The 20,978-nt window shown below is 40.2% G+C and overlaps 1 protein-coding gene across 1 annotated transcript in view; it reads right to left on the bottom strand.

The window, feature by feature from the left end:
- Positions 1-20,978, bottom strand: part of UBA6 (ubiquitin like modifier activating enzyme 6) — a 79,107-nt gene that overhangs the window by 32,591 nt on the left and 25,538 nt on the right. The window contains exons 13-20 of the mRNA XM_018559919.1: positions 19,932-19,998; positions 18,748-18,891; positions 17,233-17,300; positions 13,150-13,228; positions 9,629-9,709; positions 8,705-8,782; positions 7,182-7,363; positions 4,492-4,597 (exon numbers count right to left, since the gene is read on the bottom strand). Of these exons, the coding sequence (XP_018415421.1) occupies positions 4,492-4,597; positions 7,182-7,363; positions 8,705-8,782; positions 9,629-9,709; positions 13,150-13,228; positions 17,233-17,300; positions 18,748-18,891; positions 19,932-19,998 (805 nt within the window). The remainder of the gene's footprint in view (positions 1-4,491; positions 4,598-7,181; positions 7,364-8,704; positions 8,783-9,628; positions 9,710-13,149; positions 13,229-17,232; positions 17,301-18,747; positions 18,892-19,931; positions 19,999-20,978) is intronic.

Genomic DNA, 20,978 nt, shown 5'->3' with positions numbered 1-20,978 from the left:
GAGGTGGGTGTCAGAGAGAAGCTTAGTAACCTCCTCTGTGGTGACAGGGTCAAAAGAGGAAAGTAACAAGTGTGATGGAGGATCAGGTACTATAATAAAAGGAGCAGTTGATTGGACAGTGGCGATCTGATCTCGAATGGTATCTATTTTGTTTTTGAAATGAATGGCAATGTCCTGGGCAGTGAGTGAGTTAGTGGGTGGTGGTGGTGGAGGACATAGTAGAGACTTGAAGGTAGAAAAGAGTTGACGAGGTCTGGATGAGAGTGTGTTAATGAGAGTGACAAAATAAGTTTGTTTGGCAGCACGGAGGGAGGAGTTTTATTTTATCAGGGCAGCTTTGTACAGGGTAAAGTCTTGCAGAGACCTAGTTCTCCGCCACAGTCGCTCAAGAGCGCGGCTTTGTCTTTTTTGATGTTTGGTAACTTCAGTTTGCCACGGTTGTAGCGGGCGTGGTCTAAGTCTGCGTGTTGTGAGGGGAGCCAAGGTGTCTAGAGAGGATGAGAGTGAGTTGTTAAAAACAGAAGTAGCCAGGTCAGGGCAGGACAGGGGTGAGATTTTGTCAAAGAGGGAGTCAGTAGCAGAGTGGAGAAGAGAAAGGTCGAGGTGGTGGAGGTTTCTTAGCAGGGTAGCAGGGTATCTGGTTGACGAATATCCCCGACTACCAGTGGTGTATGGACTACCTAAAATCCACAAAGGCTTATATCCATTAAAATTCCGCCCTATTGTGTCAGGTACAGATTCAGTTACGCAACCCATGGCCAGGATGTTAGACACTATACTACAGCTTCTTGTTAAGAAACTGCCAGCATATACCAGGGACACCAGTCACTTTCTTCATAAACTCCAGCAATTTAACACTGCTCATGCCGATTGGCATTTGGCCACGATGGACATTTCGTCCTTATACACCTGCATCCCTAATGAATCTGGTCTTGATGCAGTATTATATTTCTTGAGGCCTACCAAACATGACACTATGCCTGTGGAGTTTATTTTGTTATGCTTGAGCACTAAGTGTGCTATGCTACTTTTTTGCATGTACGTAAGTAAATAGACGTATTATATCTGCTATTGGAGTGCCAGTGTCCATATTCTTTTGCAGAATTTTGTCTAGGACACAATACTTCCACATGTGGCACAATTTATTTTAAACATGGAAGAGGTCTTATTTACCTCTGATTTTTTGGCCACCAATATGGCGGTATTTCTCAATAAATTTGTCACAGCCATAGTGGGAATACTGTTGCCCAGTTGTTGCAAAACTTTCTAACACAGCCATACCACCAGAAAAGTGTCACAAATTGTTTATTGAAGACAATATCTTATGACAGACCTTCTGCTTCTGAAAAAGAATATTCTGGTTTAACAAATTTTCCTGTTTAAAGAAGAGCTCCAGGTGAAAAAAAATAAATGTAACCCTTGCAGTGGGGCAATCCCCACACTGCAATGGTTAAGTGCTTGTTTGTGTCCAGGAAAAGGGAAACAAAAAACAAGAAACAGCAACACAATACACACACACAGGCTTCTTAGACTGTCCTTCTTAGACTGTCTCTCTCCTCCACCTCTGCAACGTTCTAAGGTCCCATAAATCATCACATTCTATACATTGTGTATAGATGCGAGGATGCAGAGGAAGAATCCAATGCTGCAGTGGAGGAGCAGAGAGGCAAGAGGGAGAAACCTAGACACAAATGAGCACTTAACCCTTGCAGGGTGGGGATAGCTCCACTGAAAAGGTTAAGAAAAAGTTTTCCTGGAGTACTTCTTTAAGGAAGGAATGAAGGAGCATGTAGACAGTCCCTGTGCTGGTTTATCTGGGGGGAAAACAAGAACATTTGACGATATGGAAAATACTGCAGGAGCACAGAGACCGAGTAACTGTAGAATAAGGAGTAAGAGCCTTATTTGTAGGAACATGATAACATGCCTACCCTTGTAGCAACATGATACTACTGGAGTGCCCAAAAGTTTAAAATCGACAAGGGACTCCATTTACTGTAACTAGAATTCAATCCTTTACTACTTACATAACTGTTGTAGGATTCTGTTAATTGAGGCACAATCACTTCTGTGTGTCCCTTCGTCCCCATTGTTCCTGAGTCGAGAAGTGGACGCATGTTGGACACTGCCCGACTGTAAGAAGAAGTAGAAGTCCATAACTTGTAACACCTAACTGGTGTGTAAAGATGAAGCCTAGATGTATGAGGGAACACCTCCATAGCAAAATGTTCAGTGTTAGGTCTAGCATTTATTAATAGTGAATCCTGAAAGTGGACACACACAGGCCTTTTAGAAGATGCACTCTTTATATGGGTTGAACATTCAACTTTCCAAAAGCATTCTACCGCAACCTGTTGCTATCTAGTGGCTGTGGTGAAACTACACATTTCAGCACACTTTCAGAAAGGCTAAGTTACAAAAGAATAGCAAAGAAAACCCATGCAACAAGTGTATTCTTATCCATGGAAAACAATCGCATTCCTGACTGTATGCTTTAGGCAACATTTGGTCAAGTTTTCTTTGCACTACATTTTGTAAGTCAGCCCCTATGACTACATGTTTATACTGGGACTTCCTCAACAACAGGTTCTTCAACTTCAGAGCAGACACAGTGCCAACAAAGTGCTGACTAACACTGTCACATATAGAAGCATACACATATATTTCAGTTGAAGTGAGTTGTGGAAGCACTGAGATAAACAATTTGCTGTATACATAGATCATTAAAAGGAGAACTATGAGATGAGTGATTTTCACTCAGCCTCATAATCTGAGCCGACCTGTGACAATGAAACTGTCACAGGTCGGCTCAGTAGATCGTGAAGTGAGCGAACACATACAGTCGCTCACTTCTCGATCTGTCCCTGCAGAGAGCCGTGACTGTCACTCATGGCTCCCTGCAGGGATCCCCCCTCCCCTGTCCTCCAGCGCTGACTGGCGGAACGGACAGGGGTGGGTACAGCTGGCTCTGCCTCTAGATAGGCAGAGCCAGCTGTCACTCACGCAGCTGGGTGGATCCAGACAGAATTGTCGGGATTCGTTCCGGCGCCTCAGTATACCGCGAGCTGCAGCTCGCCGTATACTGAGCTTTGGGTGACGGGAGGACGCTAGTTAGTGTCCTACCGTTACCCTTAGTTCTGGGGAAAAGCCCTAACCCCATAGTTCTCCTTTAATAGAGTAGATGCAAACCGTTTTTTTTCTTCAAGCTTTTAGTTCACTTTGGTGTTTTTTTAAACAATTAAAGGAGAACTATGAGGCGAGTGCTTTCCACTTACCCTCATAGTTAGAGCTGACGTATTGCAATACAACTGTCGCACGTCGGCTCTATAGATTGGGAAGTGAGCGAATCGATGGACATTTCGTCCTTATACACCTGCATCCCTAATGAATCTGGTCTTGATGCAGTATTATATTTCTTGAGGCCTACCAAACATGACACTATGCCTGTGGAGTTTATTTTGTTATGCTTGAGCACTAAGTGTGCTATGCTACTTTTTTGCATGTACGTAAGTAAATAGACGTATTATATCTGCTATTGGAGTGCCAGTGTCCATATTCTTTTGCAGAATTTTGTCTAGGACACAATACTTCCACATGTGGCACAATTTATTTTAAACATGGAAGAGGTCTTATTTACCTCTGATTTTTTGGCCACCAATATGGCGGTATTTCTCAATAAATTTGTCACAGCCATAGTGGGAATACTGTTGCCCAGTTGTTGCAAAACTTTCTAACACAGCCATACCACCAGAAAAGTGTCACAAATTGTTTATTGAAGACAATATCTTATGACAGACCTTCTGCTTCTGAAAAAGAATATTCTGGTTTAACAAATTTTCCTGTTTAAAGAAGAGCTCCAGGTGAAAAAAAATAAATGTAACCCTTGCAGTGGGGCAATCCCCACACTGCAATGGTTAAGTGCTTGTTTGTGTCCAGGAAAAGGGAAACAAAAAACAAGAAACAGCAACACAATACACACACACAGGCTTCTTAGACTGTCCTTCTTAGACTGTCTCTCTCCTCCACCTCTGCAACGTTCTAAGGTCCCATAAATCATCACATTCTATACATTGTGTATAGATGCGAGGATGCAGAGGAAGAATCCAATGCTGCAGTGGAGGAGCAGAGAGGCAAGAGGGAGAAACCTAGACACAAATGAGCACTTAACCCTTGCAGGGTGGGGATAGCTCCACTGAAAAGGTTAAGAAAAAGTTTTCCTGGAGTACTTCTTTAAGGAAGGAATGAAGGAGCATGTAGACAGTCCCTGTGCTGGTTTATCTGGGGGGAAAACAAGAACATTTGACGATATGGAAAATACTGCAGGAGCACAGAGACCGAGTAACTGTAGAATAAGGAGTAAGAGCCTTATTTGTAGGAACATGATAACATGCCTACCCTTGTAGCAACATGATACTACTGGAGTGCCCAAAAGTTTAAAATCGACAAGGGACTCCATTTACTGTAACTAGAATTCAATCCTTTACTACTTACATAACTGTTGTAGGATTCTGTTAATTGAGGCACAATCACTTCTGTGTGTCCCTTCGTCCCCATTGTTCCTGAGTCGAGAAGTGGACGCATGTTGGACACTGCCCGACTGTAAGAAGAAGTAGAAGTCCATAACTTGTAACACCTAACTGGTGTGTAAAGATGAAGCCTAGATGTATGAGGGAACACCTCCATAGCAAAATGTTCAGTGTTAGGTCTAGCATTTATTAATAGTGAATCCTGAAAGTGGACACACACAGGCCTTTTAGAAGATGCACTCTTTATATGGGTTGAACATTCAACTTTCCAAAAGCATTCTACCGCAACCTGTTGCTATCTAGTGGCTGTGGTGAAACTACACATTTCAGCACACTTTCAGAAAGGCTAAGTTACAAAAGAATAGCAAAGAAAACCCATGCAACAAGTGTATTCTTATCCATGGAAAACAATCGCATTCCTGACTGTATGCTTTAGGCAACATTTGGTCAAGTTTTCTTTGCACTACATTTTGTAAGTCAGCCCCTATGACTACATGTTTATACTGGGACTTCCTCAACAACAGGTTCTTCAACTTCAGAGCAGACACAGTGCCAACAAAGTGCTGACTAACACTGTCACATATAGAAGCATACACATATATTTCAGTTGAAGTGAGTTGTGGAAGCACTGAGATAAACAATTTGCTGTATACATAGATCATTAAAAGGAGAACTATGAGATGAGTGATTTTCACTCAGCCTCATAATCTGAGCCGACCTGTGACAATGAAACTGTCACAGGTCGGCTCAGTAGATCGTGAAGTGAGCGAACACATACAGTCGCTCACTTCTCGATCTGTCCCTGCAGAGAGCCGTGACTGTCACTCATGGCTCCCTGCAGGGATCCCCCCTCCCCTGTCCTCCAGCGCTGACTGGCGGAACGGACAGGGGTGGGTACAGCTGGCTCTGCCTCTAGATAGGCAGAGCCAGCTGTCACTCACGCAGCTGGGTGGATCCAGACAGAATTGTCGGGATTCGTTCCGGCGCCTCAGTATACCGCGAGCTGCAGCTCGCCGTATACTGAGCTTTGGGTGACGGGAGGACGCTAGTTAGTGTCCTACCGTTACCCTTAGTTCTGGGGAAAAGCCCTAACCCCATAGTTCTCCTTTAATAGAGTAGATGCAAACCGTTTTTTTTCTTCAAGCTTTTAGTTCACTTTGGTGTTTTTTTAAACAATTAAAGGAGAACTATGAGGCGAGTGCTTTCCACTTACCCTCATAGTTAGAGCTGACGTATTGCAATACAACTGTCGCACGTCGGCTCTATAGATTGGGAAGTGAGCGAACACATATCGTCAATCCGCTCACTTCCCGATCATCTATATGCAGAGAGCAGTGACTGTCACTGCTCCCCGCAGGTATTTTCCCCCTCTCCTCTCTGATCCTCCAGCGCTGACTGGAGGAACGGTGAGGGAGGGGCCGGGCACATCTGACTTTGCCTCTAGGCAGAGCCAGCTGTCACTCACGCAGCTGCTTGGATCACAACAGTACTGTTGGGATCCGACCCGGCTGCGGCGCTCTCAGTATATAGCGGGCAATATACTGAGCTTTGGGTCACAGGAGGGCGTTAGTATAGGTCCTCCGTGACCCTAAACAGAACTATGGGATTAAAAAAAAAAATTACCCCATAGTTTTCTTTTTAAGAAAAAATTTACAATCCTATCTGTGCAACTTTCTTTTATGTGTGCAGCTGAGGTAAAAGCAAATTTTGCGCAACCCTTTGTACATCTCCCCCTTTGTTCCTGAATCAGCAAACATAAAACAAAGAAAAGTGCTTTAATAGGTCGATGGTGGAAGTAGATGACAATGATGAGAATTGGGATGGGATGGTGGAGCGGCCAGGGAAGGCAAACTGAATAAAGTGGATGTAAAGTTCTCATTAGCAAATTAAGGTTAGTGGTATATGATTATACAAGTCATGCTGTGCTTACCATAAAGAGAAATAAAATGTTGCCAAATACTAGGAAGTATATTGATGACTTGAAATACACAATTTCATAAAAACTATGGGAGTGTCAATGAAATAATAACACATAATAAAATAACACTATCCAGGCCTCTAGTTCCTGACGTTTCCATCATGGGATGCGGTAAGCCTCAACATGATCCAACTCATATCTTGTCAATGGGGGTAATTCATCAAAACTGTAGAAGACAAACTCTGGAGCAGATTTGCATTGCAACCAATCAGCTTTTCTCTCTCTCTCTCATTTTCGAATCCCAACTGAGCAAACTGAAGAGATGCTGATTGGTTGCCCTGGGCGTCTGCTCCAGTTTTGATAAATTCCTCCCAATGTGTTTTCACTTAGACTTAGATAGACCATGGCTCACAGGATCCAAGCTTTCTGGGTGAATCCTATATCAGGACTGCTGGGAACTGTACATATATTTTTTCACAGCACTAGTCCAGCAAGAATGCTGACTGCACCTGATAAAAAGTTTTAGGGAATAATATTATGGAAAATGTAATAAAAATGACAATATATTGTGAAACATTAAAAAAGCCACACTTCACATGGAAAGAAATAATGGTTTCTCTTTTGGATAATGCGGTTTCACCTAAATATAATAAGAGATCATTCTTACAGTATGTCATACATAAGTGACAGATGAAGCAATTGGTCATCTCATAAGTGAGAAATCTACAGATATCTACCTGTCTACATATCTTCTGGCCTCCACATTGTCCAGTGCATTCACAATGATGTCTTGTCTGAGGTAAAACTCATCTCTATAGGTATTCTCTGTGGCAGGACACACCTTATCCAGCCGCGGATCTATTTTTAACTCTGGGTTGATGTTTATGGTTGCAGCAGCAGCAGTACAACTTTTAGGTTTCTAGAAAGGCAGAATAAAAATATTTCATTGTTAATTCACTATGCATGAAAGCTATTTAAAAGCGGGTGGTGGCGTTATCATGTTTAAAGCCAACCTAGGGTACTTAGGACATCTAGTGATGAAAAATACGAAAGGGGGACACAACAATGGATTGAGGGTGAGTATTGAAGCATTTTAATTTTGTTGGTGTTTAAAACATGTCAACTGTAATAAAAAAAAAAAAATTATGGAGAGTTGGCTTCACTTGCCAACTCTATTTTTCTCTATAAATTGGGGGGCTGCATAACTAGATAAATACAAGCAGAAATATAAACTGGCCAGATACCAAGAAAAAGATGGTAACCTAAAAAAATGAATGAGTGTGAATGGGACCAGTTCACACCGCTCTGTTCTGTTGCGGTGCAGTGTGCTGAAAAAAGTAGAGCATGCTCTACTTTGTTTCAACGCAACATAACGGACTGTGTCAAAAATTGAATGCAACAGAATGAAAGTAACAAAAAAAAAAACAAAAAAACACACACACGTTTGTCCATTTAGGACATATTAACTAAAATAACGGATGGCAAAAATGAAAAAAAAAAAAACTAAACACCTCAGCAGAACGGAAACTGAAGTCAACAAAGATTGCACGTAAACAGACCTCCATCGACTTACATTTTAGGTCCAATTTGGGTGTGAATGGGTCCTAAAGCTGGCCATACACTGGTAGATTTTTGTAAAAACTTCCATATGAAAAATCTTATCATAACATTCAATAATGCTATCAAAGACTTCACAATTGTCATTCCTAATGTTTGTTTGAATTTAACATTTTATTTTGGAATGAATGGAGTTTCCAGAACGAAAACCAAATTTTTACATTTCTACCACAATTCTCTATCCTGTCACTTCAATTTGTTTTCATCACTATGAATGAAATGGATTGTCAAATTGACCCCTTTAACTATTAGCATTTAATTCTAAAACCTTTGTTTTCCAACCGTGTATACCCAGCTTTACTCTTCTCCACCCTCAAAAGTTATTTTATTGCTGTGTTATCTTTGGATTACCCCTTGAGTGCAAAAGGGCAAAGCAGCTGATAAAAAGAAAAATGAAACCAAATAAAATTAGGGAAAGCCTTCTGATTGGACACTACAGCTCCTAAAAAAGGTACAAAATACCTGGTCAGGAGGAGATAAAAGGAGTAAATCAGTCAGGGTGTACATTGTCAATAAATCAATCAGGTTGTGTATTTATTGGTTTGCCGTCAGTTCACCTTAACAAGTGACATGGAAAACATTGGTATGGCACAACTGGTAAACCTGGTAACAGCTCCATCAGACATAAGCTATGTAAACATACCTGAATGTGGTGAGGTCGGAAGAGAAACTGCCTGTTCAAGTTTGATTTTTCAATCAAGTCGGGGTCAGTAACTGTGACCTAAAAGCAAACAAAATAACTGAACATATGTATTTCATTATGTATTATGTGTACATAAAAAGAAGTGTTAAACAAAAAAGAAAACTTGGGAGAACACCTGAATATGTGCTGAGCAAATAAATGAATACAGTAGATGTGCTGCTAAGTTTTATATTTCAGTCAAAATAGAAGGAAAAAAATAAAATTCAGATATCATAAGTAATATTTACCTTTACCATATCATATAGCCAAGGCAGACAACAACCAGAAGCTGCCTTCTGTAGAAGCTTTTAGCTGTAAAATGGTGCCATCAGGTAAGAGTAGATAAAGGTTTGCAAATCCACAATAGCTAGAAAGTTTTAATATGTGCAATGTGCCTGTAAAACTCTACTCACTAGTAAACAGCATACAGAAAGCGACCATTACAGCTACTGATAATTTAGTTTCTGGGAAACCTACCCAACACTACCATGTGACTGGTACTGGAAGCTCAAAAGATTCTATTCTACACATTCTGGGTTCTCTGCTTAAATCACTGACTGACATCATATGAGGTATAATAACTATGATAAAACAATGTGCTGTCCTCATGTCACACCAATTCGTTGATGTAAACATAGTCCCAATGGACTAATGAAATATTATATGAAAGTAAAGGTGCCTAGTGTCACTACTCTCTATGGATAGCGAGTGCTTCAGAATAGAGGACTTCCCACTGTTTCACAGAGGAAACAGAAGTAGATAGAAGAGGTCTGTTTTAGGTGGAAAACGCCTTTTTAAAAACACACAGAGGGAAAAAAAAATGGTAATATGGCCTCACGAATTCTAAAAACCATTACAAGGATAATCTACAGGTCAAATGCTTACCAATCCTCTCTCTGAGCCAGAACCAACCCCAAGAAGTGCAAAATTTTTCAGCATTTCACAACCAATAGCACCGCATCCAACCTGCAAAAAGTAATTTAGTAGCCATATTAGATGCAAAATCCATCCTGAAAACAGACATTTTTTTTTTTTTTTTAATAGCCATTAATTGGATTCCACTTAATATTCCATTAACCCTGTCATGAACAGATGCCCACACCAAAGTTTAATTCACCATTGGTTAGCTCAATATAAACTCTTATTTTGCTACCCAATTCATTTTTACACTTTTTAGCGACATAAAAGTTTTTTTTATTTTAATATACCATTTTAATAAATATCTTGCTTTATTCTGAAGTGACGAAATGTAATAAAAGTGCATTTCTATTTAACATATTTTCTAAAATATGAAAAATCGATCTAAAGTCAAAGCTTTTTTTTGTTTTTATTTGGACAGAGTATATGGTTATCGGTAATTGGTATCGGCAAGTACATGAGGGCCAGTACTTGTACTTGGTCTTAAAAAAGTGGCATCGGGACATCCCTAGTTAAAACCTTTCATTTTTGGTCTTTAGATACACTTTAACATGACCTCGATCTCAGTGAACTGCAAGATGCACAGTGCTATCTAAAGGCTGCAGAGGTTTGTTTGTAAATCACGAACCATGTTGACCGATTCCTGAATTTTCAACTGAAACGTACAGCCGTCAATGATGGTGTTGTCTATGAACTAGCAGATTATATATGGAATGAGGATTACATTTCCCTCAGCACAGGAAACAGTGCCTAAAAATGATTCAGACTGTGGTCATAAAGAGCTTAAACTTCACAAATCATCTAGTATATATAGCCGCTCCCTATAAAGGAGTTATAATAAAATATAGCCTGCCCCTGTAGATCTTCTGAAATATTAGCAAACACAAAATTGCTTTATTATCAAAATTAAAACGTGCAATTGCACCATTGGTGTAGTTACACTTATATGAGAGCATTTGCTGCCCCCTCCCAGTTTTCTAACTTTTCCCAATCCAGCAAAATGTGTTGACACATAAAAAAATAGAAATATTCACACAAGTAGTTTGGGGTTTTAGAGTGCACTCATTGAACATATATTCTTCACAACATCTTAAAATGTTAAAGCTTTATTGAGATGCACACTATTACAAATCACCAATAATAAAAAAAAAAAACCACACACACACACAGCATCCTAGCCCCCCTCCCCCACAAGTCAAACCTCCCGCATCCACTGCATCTTATAGCAAATTTTGGACATTAGTGCATCATCCAGTGTTCAGCAATAACATCTCATGTATAGATAACTTATCAATTGTACTTAACAGTGGTATGCTTTCTTCCCATGATACTGGAAGGAGATCTAAAAGCAAAATATGTATATTGGCAGTAAATCTGTGATTAAGATACCCTATATGATTGGCTATTGGATTTTCCAGATCTGTTTGTTACTTGGACTCTGGGAATTGGGACATGTGCTCACATTGAACTATGGGAGGGATATTGTTGTACCGTTTGGGGACTTAACCTATCAACGGAAGATTGGAAGTAATTATACTAGGGGTGCGGAAATTAACGATTAATCCGTCGATTAATCGTTAATTTCTTTGATCGATCAAAATTATTTTGATCTATCAAAGTACTCACCCCCCCTGCCGGCTTCCGTTTGAGATACGGTTACGTCACGGACATCGACGTCACCGGACTCCTCCCCCCCTCCCCGAGTGGCTCTGTCGGCTAACGAAGGGAAGGGGGGAGGAGTTGGGTGATGTAGTTGTCCGTGATTGGTAACGAAGGGAAGGAGGGAGGAGTCCGTTGATGTCGATGTACGTGACGTCACCGGACTCCTCCCCCTTCCCTTCGTTACCTCAGCTGCGAGGACCCAGCAGCAGACACCTGATACAGAGACACGCCTCGATGTTCCCGGCCGCTGTCCCCCCACGCTGGTATGTTTTTTTACAGCACCCTGCTCAAGCTATAGAACATGGAATAGAATATGGCTGAAACTGACTATATTCTATTCCATGTTCTATAATGTCATTGTACTACTAGGAAACTACAAGTCGGCAGTTCAGCTGCGACTTGTAGTTCCCTGTATGATAGAAGGCTATTTTAATTACTGTCCTCATGAAAGTACTAGTAATACAATGTCATTATAGAAACATTGAATAGAATATAGTTGAGTTCAAAAGTTACTGTACTATAATGGCATTGTATTTTCATGAGGAAAGTAATTAAAATAGCCTTGTATCATACAGGGAACTACAAGTCCCAGCATGCACTCACTGCTCCTGTACAACTCTCACATATCACGCAGGGAACTACTGCAGGGGGCTTGCATGCTGGAACTTGTAGTTCCCTGGGTGATTTATGTGGGGGGCGGTGTACAAAGACCATAAGGGCATGCTGGGACATGTAGTTCCCTGGGTGATGTGGAGAGGTGTACAGGGCCAATGAAGGCATGCTGGTTGTAGTTGAACTGCAAGTCCCAGCATGCCTTCATTCTTATATCCCAGGGTCGCAGGCACTGGTGTTCTGCTACTTGGGGGTTGGGGGAAGTCTCCTGGTTCATGAGTGCATCGGATGTGAAAACCAAAGAGAGAAACAAGAAGGCGCAAAACTAGGTCAGCTGACTGCCTGGACCGAACATATCAGGGAAGGTGACAGGAACAATAAATATATATGTATAATGTACTTACTTATGTGGGTCTGGGAACCAGATGTGAACCGGCCTGTGAGGAGGATCAGGATGTCCAGAATGTATGTTGAATGGCGGCTGATATATTGCCTGAGGCTGCCGCCATTCAACATACATTCTGGACATCCTGATCCTCCTCACAGGCCGGTTCACATCTGGTTCCCAGACTCGCATAAGTAAGTACATTATACATATATATTTATTGTTCCTGTCACCTTCCCTGATATGTGCGGTCCAGGCAGTCAGCTGACCTAGTTTTGCGCCCTCTTGTTGTTCCAACAAGGCTGGTTAGACCCCACAGAGCCCTGCTACCCTGGTGAGGCCCCCCTCAAAGCTCTGGTGAGACCCCCCTCTGTATGTGCGTTATAATTAAATCGAAATTAGTCGATTAATCGATTTAAAAAAAATTTGATTAATCGAACAGGAAAATTTCAATCATTACCAGCCCTAAATTATACTAAGGCTTAATTAATCATCTAGGATTGTGATTGGGTGAAACATGCTTAGTGGGATACATTTGTTTATCCATCTATTCTTAGATTGAAGTACCACACAGCGAGATCCAGTTTAGTTCACTTATACCCTCTCTCCCAGGGGCCCATATTAATTCTTCCCTGCACTACAACATGATGTTTGCTTTGCTCTCAACAACATTTGTATTTTTCCCTTTAGTCACAAGACTATATTTATAAAAAGGCAAGTTGTTTCTTGTAGATAACATTTATGTGAATTCAAGATTGAGATTGTTTGACATGCATGATAAATCTGTTTAATAACACTAATTTACAAGAAAAGAAAAAAAATGACATACCAGGAAAACATTCATGTTGTGAATCTTCTTACAAAAAGAGTCTCCAATGCAAGCTCTGAGAGCATCATATCGATCTCCCCTACATAAAAAAAAATACAAATGGTGTCACAATGTCAGCAATCACCTACATGTATTTTAAAAGGGTGTAACTAGGATGTTTTCTGCCCTAGGTATAGATTTTTGAAGTAATGTTCCACCCAACATTAACAATTTAGGATTGTCCTTTTTCCAGAACAGATTAATCAAATCAACATAATTAGCAACTTTATCATCCCATATAATCCATGTACGTGGCAGTCTAGTTCTTATATTCATGTTTTACATATAGGATCTGTATAACTACATATTTTACATTCTACTACGGTTAATGTAGCTACATACAAGTCACCCACATGCAGATTTTTTTTCTTCAGTGTGGATTTTTACAAAAGGCATTTTTGAATAGTCTTTAAAAACCATAAAGAATTCAGTATAGAGAAATGGGCACTTCAAAATGTGAATGTAGGTATGTAGCAACTATACCACTGGAAACTGGCTGGCTCATATATCCAATGCTGTGACATGGGAGCCTGTGCAAATTCTAAGGCCCCACACCTATGCGTTAGGTATTGAATATTTTACCATGTGTTACCACTTTGCAGTGACATTCATTTTTAAACTGAATTTTGCTTATCAACGGTTTGATATGGAATGGCACCCCAAAGTACTATCACATTAATCTCTCTTGCGGAGTCTGTGCAAATGGTAGGGTCCTTCATGGGCAAAGCAGAGACTCACTTTAAAGAAAAATTCTAGAAAGTGTTTTCTTTTTTTCAAATACTTTTTTTCATCTCATTGTTGCATCACAAAAGGAACATGGTGTAAAAGAAAACGTACTTTGTAAAATCAGTAGAATGATAAAAGTGCCGTTATTTGTAATAGAAAGAGTATGAGTTCCTTTCTAATATATATATATACACATTTTTTGCTAACAGTATGTCATAAAGCATGCATATAACATAATTCAGATAACAGAGTATTCAACAACCCTGTAAACATTATTGCTTATAAAAGGTTTATAAAAATTTAGTATACAGTTGCACCATATACAGTACATGGCTTGGCAGCCAAGATACATAGTTGCTCACATTTGGTACTGGGTTAAACTGGGGTCTGCTGTCTTGGTTGTCTAGAATAAGGTAGTTGTTGTTGCTAATGTCTTTTAATGGCTTGTGGTAGCAGCCAGAAATGTGTACATTTGTTGCCAGGTGTGGATGGTTGGGCATTGCCATAGGACATGGTTCAATTAAGGTTTTTGCATTTGGGGCATGCAGTAAGATAGTGGGCGTGCGATTTCTCCCTTTGGCGTAACATTAAAAGTATAGTGTAGTAGGCTCTGTGAAAAATCCTGCACATGCCATGTTTCACTAAGTATGCGTTTTCTGGTGGCCAAACTCTTTGCTAAAAGATCTAGGGTCAGATCAATTGGTAGGTCTAGAAAAGCTTGGACATGAGATTGGGTGTAGAGGGATGTTTTGGGAATTACACAAAGTATCTCTCCAAGAAATGTAATGCTTAGTTTGTGGTTTAGATTTTAGGTATATGCAGGGTGCATGGGAATTGTGAAGTGTGATCGAAGGATTCTGAAGATATTTGGTTGAATATAGCAGGGGATGCAACAGACCAAAACAAGATCCATGGTCGTGTAGATTTGGGTTTCCTGCGTAGTGCTGGTGTAAAAGTTAGTGCCATTTAAACAATCTCTGGCATATCTTGACAGGCTTGCCAAGTTTCATTGATGAGGGAAATAGCCTCCTTCCCCATTTCAGAATAGATTTTATGAGAGAACATATGTTGTACAACTGCAGAGGCTCACAACACACGCACGCTCTGGAATTCGGTGGACAGACCAACTATGCCCGGGGCTTTCAAGTCAACAGAGCTGGGGGACATCCAGCATCACCTCCTCTGTGGTTATCATGCAGTTGAGGTGATGGAGATCATCATTTAAAGAAGTGAGGTACAAGCAATAAAGAAAGTCATCACTGCCTTCAGGATCTATGAATTTGGCTGAATAAAATGTAATTCAGTATTGTGCATAGTTATCTGCAACGTCAGTGGGTTTGGTTTTAACCACACCTTGTGAATTTCTCATGTGATAAAGCTGCCATGGACCAGTCGCCAAAAACCTGCATGATTTACTGCCAAACCTGAAAAATTGCATCTCTTTCAGTACTCCAATATGTCCACAGTATTTCTCGATCCAGAAATTACAGGTCTGCCTACTATAGATTGGGTGGATCTATTCTGGACATGTATGTTGTTTTTATACATATTATATGCATCGCTAGCTGTTGTGCAAGCCGATATATATACGCAGTGAAATCTTTCCTTTTTTAAAGTGGATGAGCAGGCCAATGGCAGGTTGTAAGCTGGTGATTGTTCATTTAGGGATTTTGGACCACGTTTAAGTCTCTACTAATAAGGTGTGATCATGTTGGTTAGTCTCTTCCAAGAATCATGAGCTGCCAGTATTTGGGCAATAGACATTGAATACAGTGATGGTCATTGACGCAAACTTAAGCGTGTCACAGGCCCAATGTCCCCCCACCGAATCATGGCTTAGTGATAAAATTTTAAAAGGCCAAAATGTTTATGGATTAGGATCACAGCTTTACTTCAGGGCACCCAGGATGGATGCCACCCAGAATTTTTATATGTATTGGGATTCATATAAGCGAGTAGAACTACATCAGCATGTAATTTCTCAAGGTGATGCTAGAGTTTGTCTTGTTATTTGGGGAAAACAACCCAGAGCACCTCCCAGACTTGGGTGAGTAATCTCCCTCCAAGAGATACTTGTTACAGGGCCACATCGCTCAGCTGAATAGAAGAACAGGAGGAGAGGAAAGCAACAAAAATAAACAAAAAATTGGAGATAACTGCTACCCCCCTATTGTCACTACCATGTTGCAAAGGAAATACAGTGTCCCCCAAAGGGTCTTACGCTGTCGCAGGTTCATTAAAAGTCAAGTGAGTAGACACGCTTCTTGCTGCAGAACACAAATTTGAGGAGCTGGTGGACTTCATTGCTGGGGACATTGATAGGAGAGTTGGTGAAATCGCTTTGCTCGCCCGCCAGTGTGTTAAGTCGGAGGACAGCCCAGTGTGCAAGGGCAAATTACTAGATTGCAAGCTCATGACTAGATTGAAAGCTCATGGCCCTTCTAACCCTATTGTGCTTAAATTGTTTTTCAACTCTGTCTCCCCCATTTTGTAAAGCACTGTGCAAACCGCTGGCGATATATAATGATAATAATCCTCTTACCCAGCAGAAACTGACAAATACCAATGAAGGTCTTGTATTTCCTTGTCACTTCAGTGGAATATTCCAAGAAGGCCAGTAGTTTTTGTTATAGTTTACAACAAGGTTTCTTTGACAGCAGTAGGCTCAAAGATTTTTTTTGCTTTCTCCAAGTCCTGGTAGCTAACAATGACTCAATGTGATGGAGCCAGATCTGGCCTTAGTGGTCCAAGTCTATGAACCCTCTCCACTATAGGGGCAGTGATGGGAAGACCTTGGAGCACAATCTCTTGAAAGATTTGCTAATTTTTGGTTTCCTTTAGGCCTACTAGGTACAGATTAATCCTCCCCATCCAATTCAAGGTCATCAAGCTTTTCTGCATTAACTGAAAGGTGTTTTTGGAGAGTCTTCCAGCGTGTGATATGCATATCTTGATGTTCTACCAAACCACGGAGTTCCTGTAGTTAGGGGGTGATCGCCTCTTGTATAGAGGCTGTTAGGTCAGATTTTAAATGTTAAGCAGCTTTGCTTGACAGTTGTTCACAGTCCAGCACTAGGAAGGGCGCTTTCTGTGGCTAATTCAACATAGTTAATTGTTAAAGTGGTTCTGACGCTGCATTTGACCTGCTTTGCATGGTGTCTCTCCTACTGAAGATTGCAGGCAAAGTAGGGCAAATGCAGCTTTTTGAATGCATGTGTTTGAACTGCTCTGCATTTAAATGTAAAAGCCTGTGTTTGACAGCAACATCCATATACACAACTCCTTAATGTCCAGTACATAATTAAAATAAATTTGTACCTTGGAAGGAATTCTTCTTTGCCGATTTGTTCCAGTGGTTTGACAATGTCCAGGACATCCAAAAATAGCTGGAAAAACACCAAACAGTGCATCTAAAATTAATCAAATTACTATAAACTAATGTTATTGGAAGTATATGCGAGTATGCATGTAAATACCGTACATGGAAAATATGTAACACAAACAACTTCTACTCATAGAAAATGTGGTACTTGGTTCTAGATGGAGTTTAATTTGCAGCTAAAACTAATATTGCAATACAACGCTCTAAAACTATCCAAAGTTAACTGAACTTCTGTAGGTTATTTGCCTCAATAGGACTTTGGCTATGAGAAGAAAAGAAAAACATATGGGGCATTATATGCCTTGTACATCCTGGCCTGCACGCAAGAGATAGAAACTCCCAAACAGCTAGGTTCAGCGCATATGGTCTTTTGCAAACTATAATGATAGTGTGACATAGCTACCATGCACATTACAGCCTAACTCCAGGCAAATTGTTTTTCTTTTAAATTAAATAAAAAAAACTCAACTGGGTTCTTATAACCAGAAACCAGCTAAGCATTCCAAACTCAATTTCAATCTGGAGCTGTCCCTCATAGTAACTGTTCTTCGCTACAAGATGTCTGGGTTGAATGATGTCCAGTGCCACCCAACCCAGGAAACTGAGGACTTCTGTGAATATAGGGTGTCATAATCCCTGGTGGGTGTTATAATCCCCTGGTGGGTGTCATAGCACCCTTCATTCTCTGTGTACCAGAGCTACTCTCTGCATCATCAAGGACTGCACACAGCCAGGAGAAGACTAAATAGTACAGTACAGTACCTAGTGAGTCAGGTGACCAACCTGAAGACTTTAAAAGAAAAAAAACAAAAAAACACAAGTATAAAGAAACACAAATAAAGCATGCTAAAGACCTCCATTGTACAGAGCTTGGGCTTTAAAATAATTTTTTTTTTTAGGAAGAATCTTTCGCTTTTATGTAGGTTTACCTTTTAATATTTTTAAGCTTCAACACACCCTAATTTAATTGTCGTAACACTCATCAGCTCTTTTAAAAAGGAGCTCAAGGACACGTAAACCCATTTGGCATACTTAAATGCAGTATGTCACACTCCCATTTAAGCCGCATTAAAACTGGAGTAAAAACTAGGTAGACACTTGTACCCAAGTGTAAACCTAAATACAGAAATGTAACATAATGCAGCTTACCAGTGGCTGCATTAGCTTCTATTTCATTTTTTTTTTTAACCTTTACTTTCACCTGCTAATCCTAGGAAAACACCCTTCCTGTCCTTTGGTGGCCACACTTACTGTATATATGGAAGAAGTCACCCAAGCTGTGTGGAGGAACCTCAGGTATCTCACAGACCATATTTGGAACTTTATATGTATTAACATTCGAAAATTTAAATCCTAACTAAAAAAAGGGTTTATTAAATGTAATGTATTTTTATATGAAGATTACAGCACTAATACAATCCAAGTAAAAAACAAAAGCCTGGAAAACATACCCACTGTTGCAAAGGTGAAAACTTTTCTGTCACTGCTTTCAAGACTTCTTGACTGGCAATTCCTCCCATGGCAGCTGCAAGGGGAGCCAATAAACCTCTAGATGTCCAAGACAACCATTTAACCAACTGGTCATCCAACACTGGCTGAAAGACAAAATGCATACATTAAAAGGTTTGTGATATCAAGAGTCAAAAGTATTAATTCAAAGATTTACATAAAAGGTATGTTGAGAGTTTTTCTAGGATGAATAACCAAAAGGAATGAAATATTTATAATTCCTGAAGAAAATGCTGCTCCAGGCTTCCTCTAGAGGTGCTGTATTTTATCCCTTCTACTGCACTTTATCCTTTCTAGCAAGGCTGATTACTTAGCTTTCTAATTAACCTGTACAGGTCTACTTCTACATGTTTACCAACTTTACTTGACAAAGGGAGAAATTGTCAAATTGCAGTAAAGGGTCTGGTATCCTCAAAAAAAAACTGCATGTGCCCACCTTTTCCATCTCTTTACATTGATAAAACAAAAAAGTGACATAAGGTAGAACATTGAAAGCACCGATCGCATTGTGGCATGGAAGCACAACACCCAAGATCATTTTTACCCATTTTAGAACAATTTAACTGTGACATCCTGAGAAAGAAAAAAAACAAACACACACAACACACACAACACACACAGAAAAATTCAAACCATGTATTGTGTGGATGGCTGATAGAGGTATATGGACACTGTAAAAGTGAAAGGATTTCCCCACAACGGGCTGCAGTTCTTCTAAGATATTTGAATTAGGTTATGCAAACAGCATTAATAGAAATTGTGCCTAGTAGGGTTATTTTGTAATAGTATTTCCTTTCTGCTACAGAAAAAGGAAACCCCTTCTTCATGGCATTTGGCAAACAGAAAAAAAAAAAAGGAGGAATCATTGGTTTTTCGATGCTACTACAACAAAAAGATGATACTGCATTGTTTTTAAAAACAGGATGACATATTTAGCAAAATTGTCCTTATAGTTGCACAGATGTACATGATATGATCATAAATAAAAAGAATCCAAGAAAATGTGTGCTTTTTGTTTTGCAAATGCAACAAACAAAACATCACTTATTAGAGAAACCATTATAAAAAGAAATCAAAACAATAAAGCCTTTAACCTGGGAGGAAGTCTTTAGGCTGTGAAACCTACTTTACTCTGCAGAGTTTCAGTTACTGATGCTGCTAATTTCTGCATCTCTTCAGCATCCTGAAGGCACCTGTAGATACAAGGGTTCAAATATCAACATTTGCTGGCAATAAGGTCTCAGGGACATAGTAGTTTCTAAATGAATTGAAATTGGCAGTGGTTTCATAGTGAGGCTGCTATGGATATGCTGCATTGCTCATCCGGGACTGCAGTTGGTACAGATCTCACCACACACACACACACACGCCAATATCTAATGTCAAAGGGGATGTAAGAATTCACCATCCTCCTTTCTTCTTTCAAACAAACCAAGATTACTCCCTCCCTAGAAGAACAAACATTCTTTTGAGGGGTCTTCTGGTTGGTTGTGTGTCCAAATGAAACACTGAGATCTTGAGGAATGCTGAATTAAGTTGACTTGCTTAGGCCATTACATGAATGGATATAACATTGTTAAGAAAAGGGACTTCGTGTGTGTGTATCACATCCACACAGGGACCAGCATTCCACTACAGCGCCATCTACAGCTCAAAAGACATTTCAGTACATTAGGATATGCTGTTGCATTTCCAACACTTCTGACCAACTTGCCCAGTAGGTATCGGGTTGTGGGAGCTTACAAAAGTTTGAGCATTTACTGTTCAGAGTATATGCTCATGGGTCCTGTTAAGAGTTCAAGACGGACATGGTCAGGTTTTTCTTCTCTCATTACCATCAGGTTCCTTGGTGCAAGCAAAGCTGGGTTATATGTACACATATCCAAATAGTGTCTCGTAATCTTTTCCAGTCCAAAGATATCAAGCTTTTATCCTCTAATTGTCCTAGTGGGACAACCAGGAGACTTCAGACTGGTCTTGGTCTGAACACTTTAAACAAATGGATCAGGATCCAAATATTGCATATGGAATCACTATATCCATCACTTAAGCCAGAAACTGACTATGGGACACTGTGCCTGGCAGATGTGGGCTCACATTCCTGCGCGCCTGTCCTTCATCAAATGTCTTACTTGCCATTCTAAAGTTCCACTTTTGTTTGTTACCCTGCCCT

Source organism: Nanorana parkeri, unplaced genomic scaffold (assembly GCF_000935625.1).
Source record: "Nanorana parkeri isolate BGI_ZX_2015 unplaced genomic scaffold, ASM93562v1 scaffold421, whole genome shotgun sequence".
Classification (NCBI taxonomy): Eukaryota; Metazoa; Chordata; class Amphibia; order Anura; family Dicroglossidae; genus Nanorana; species Nanorana parkeri.
Note: the sequence above shows the minus strand (reverse complement) of the source record. Positions and strands in the feature narration are given on the sequence as shown.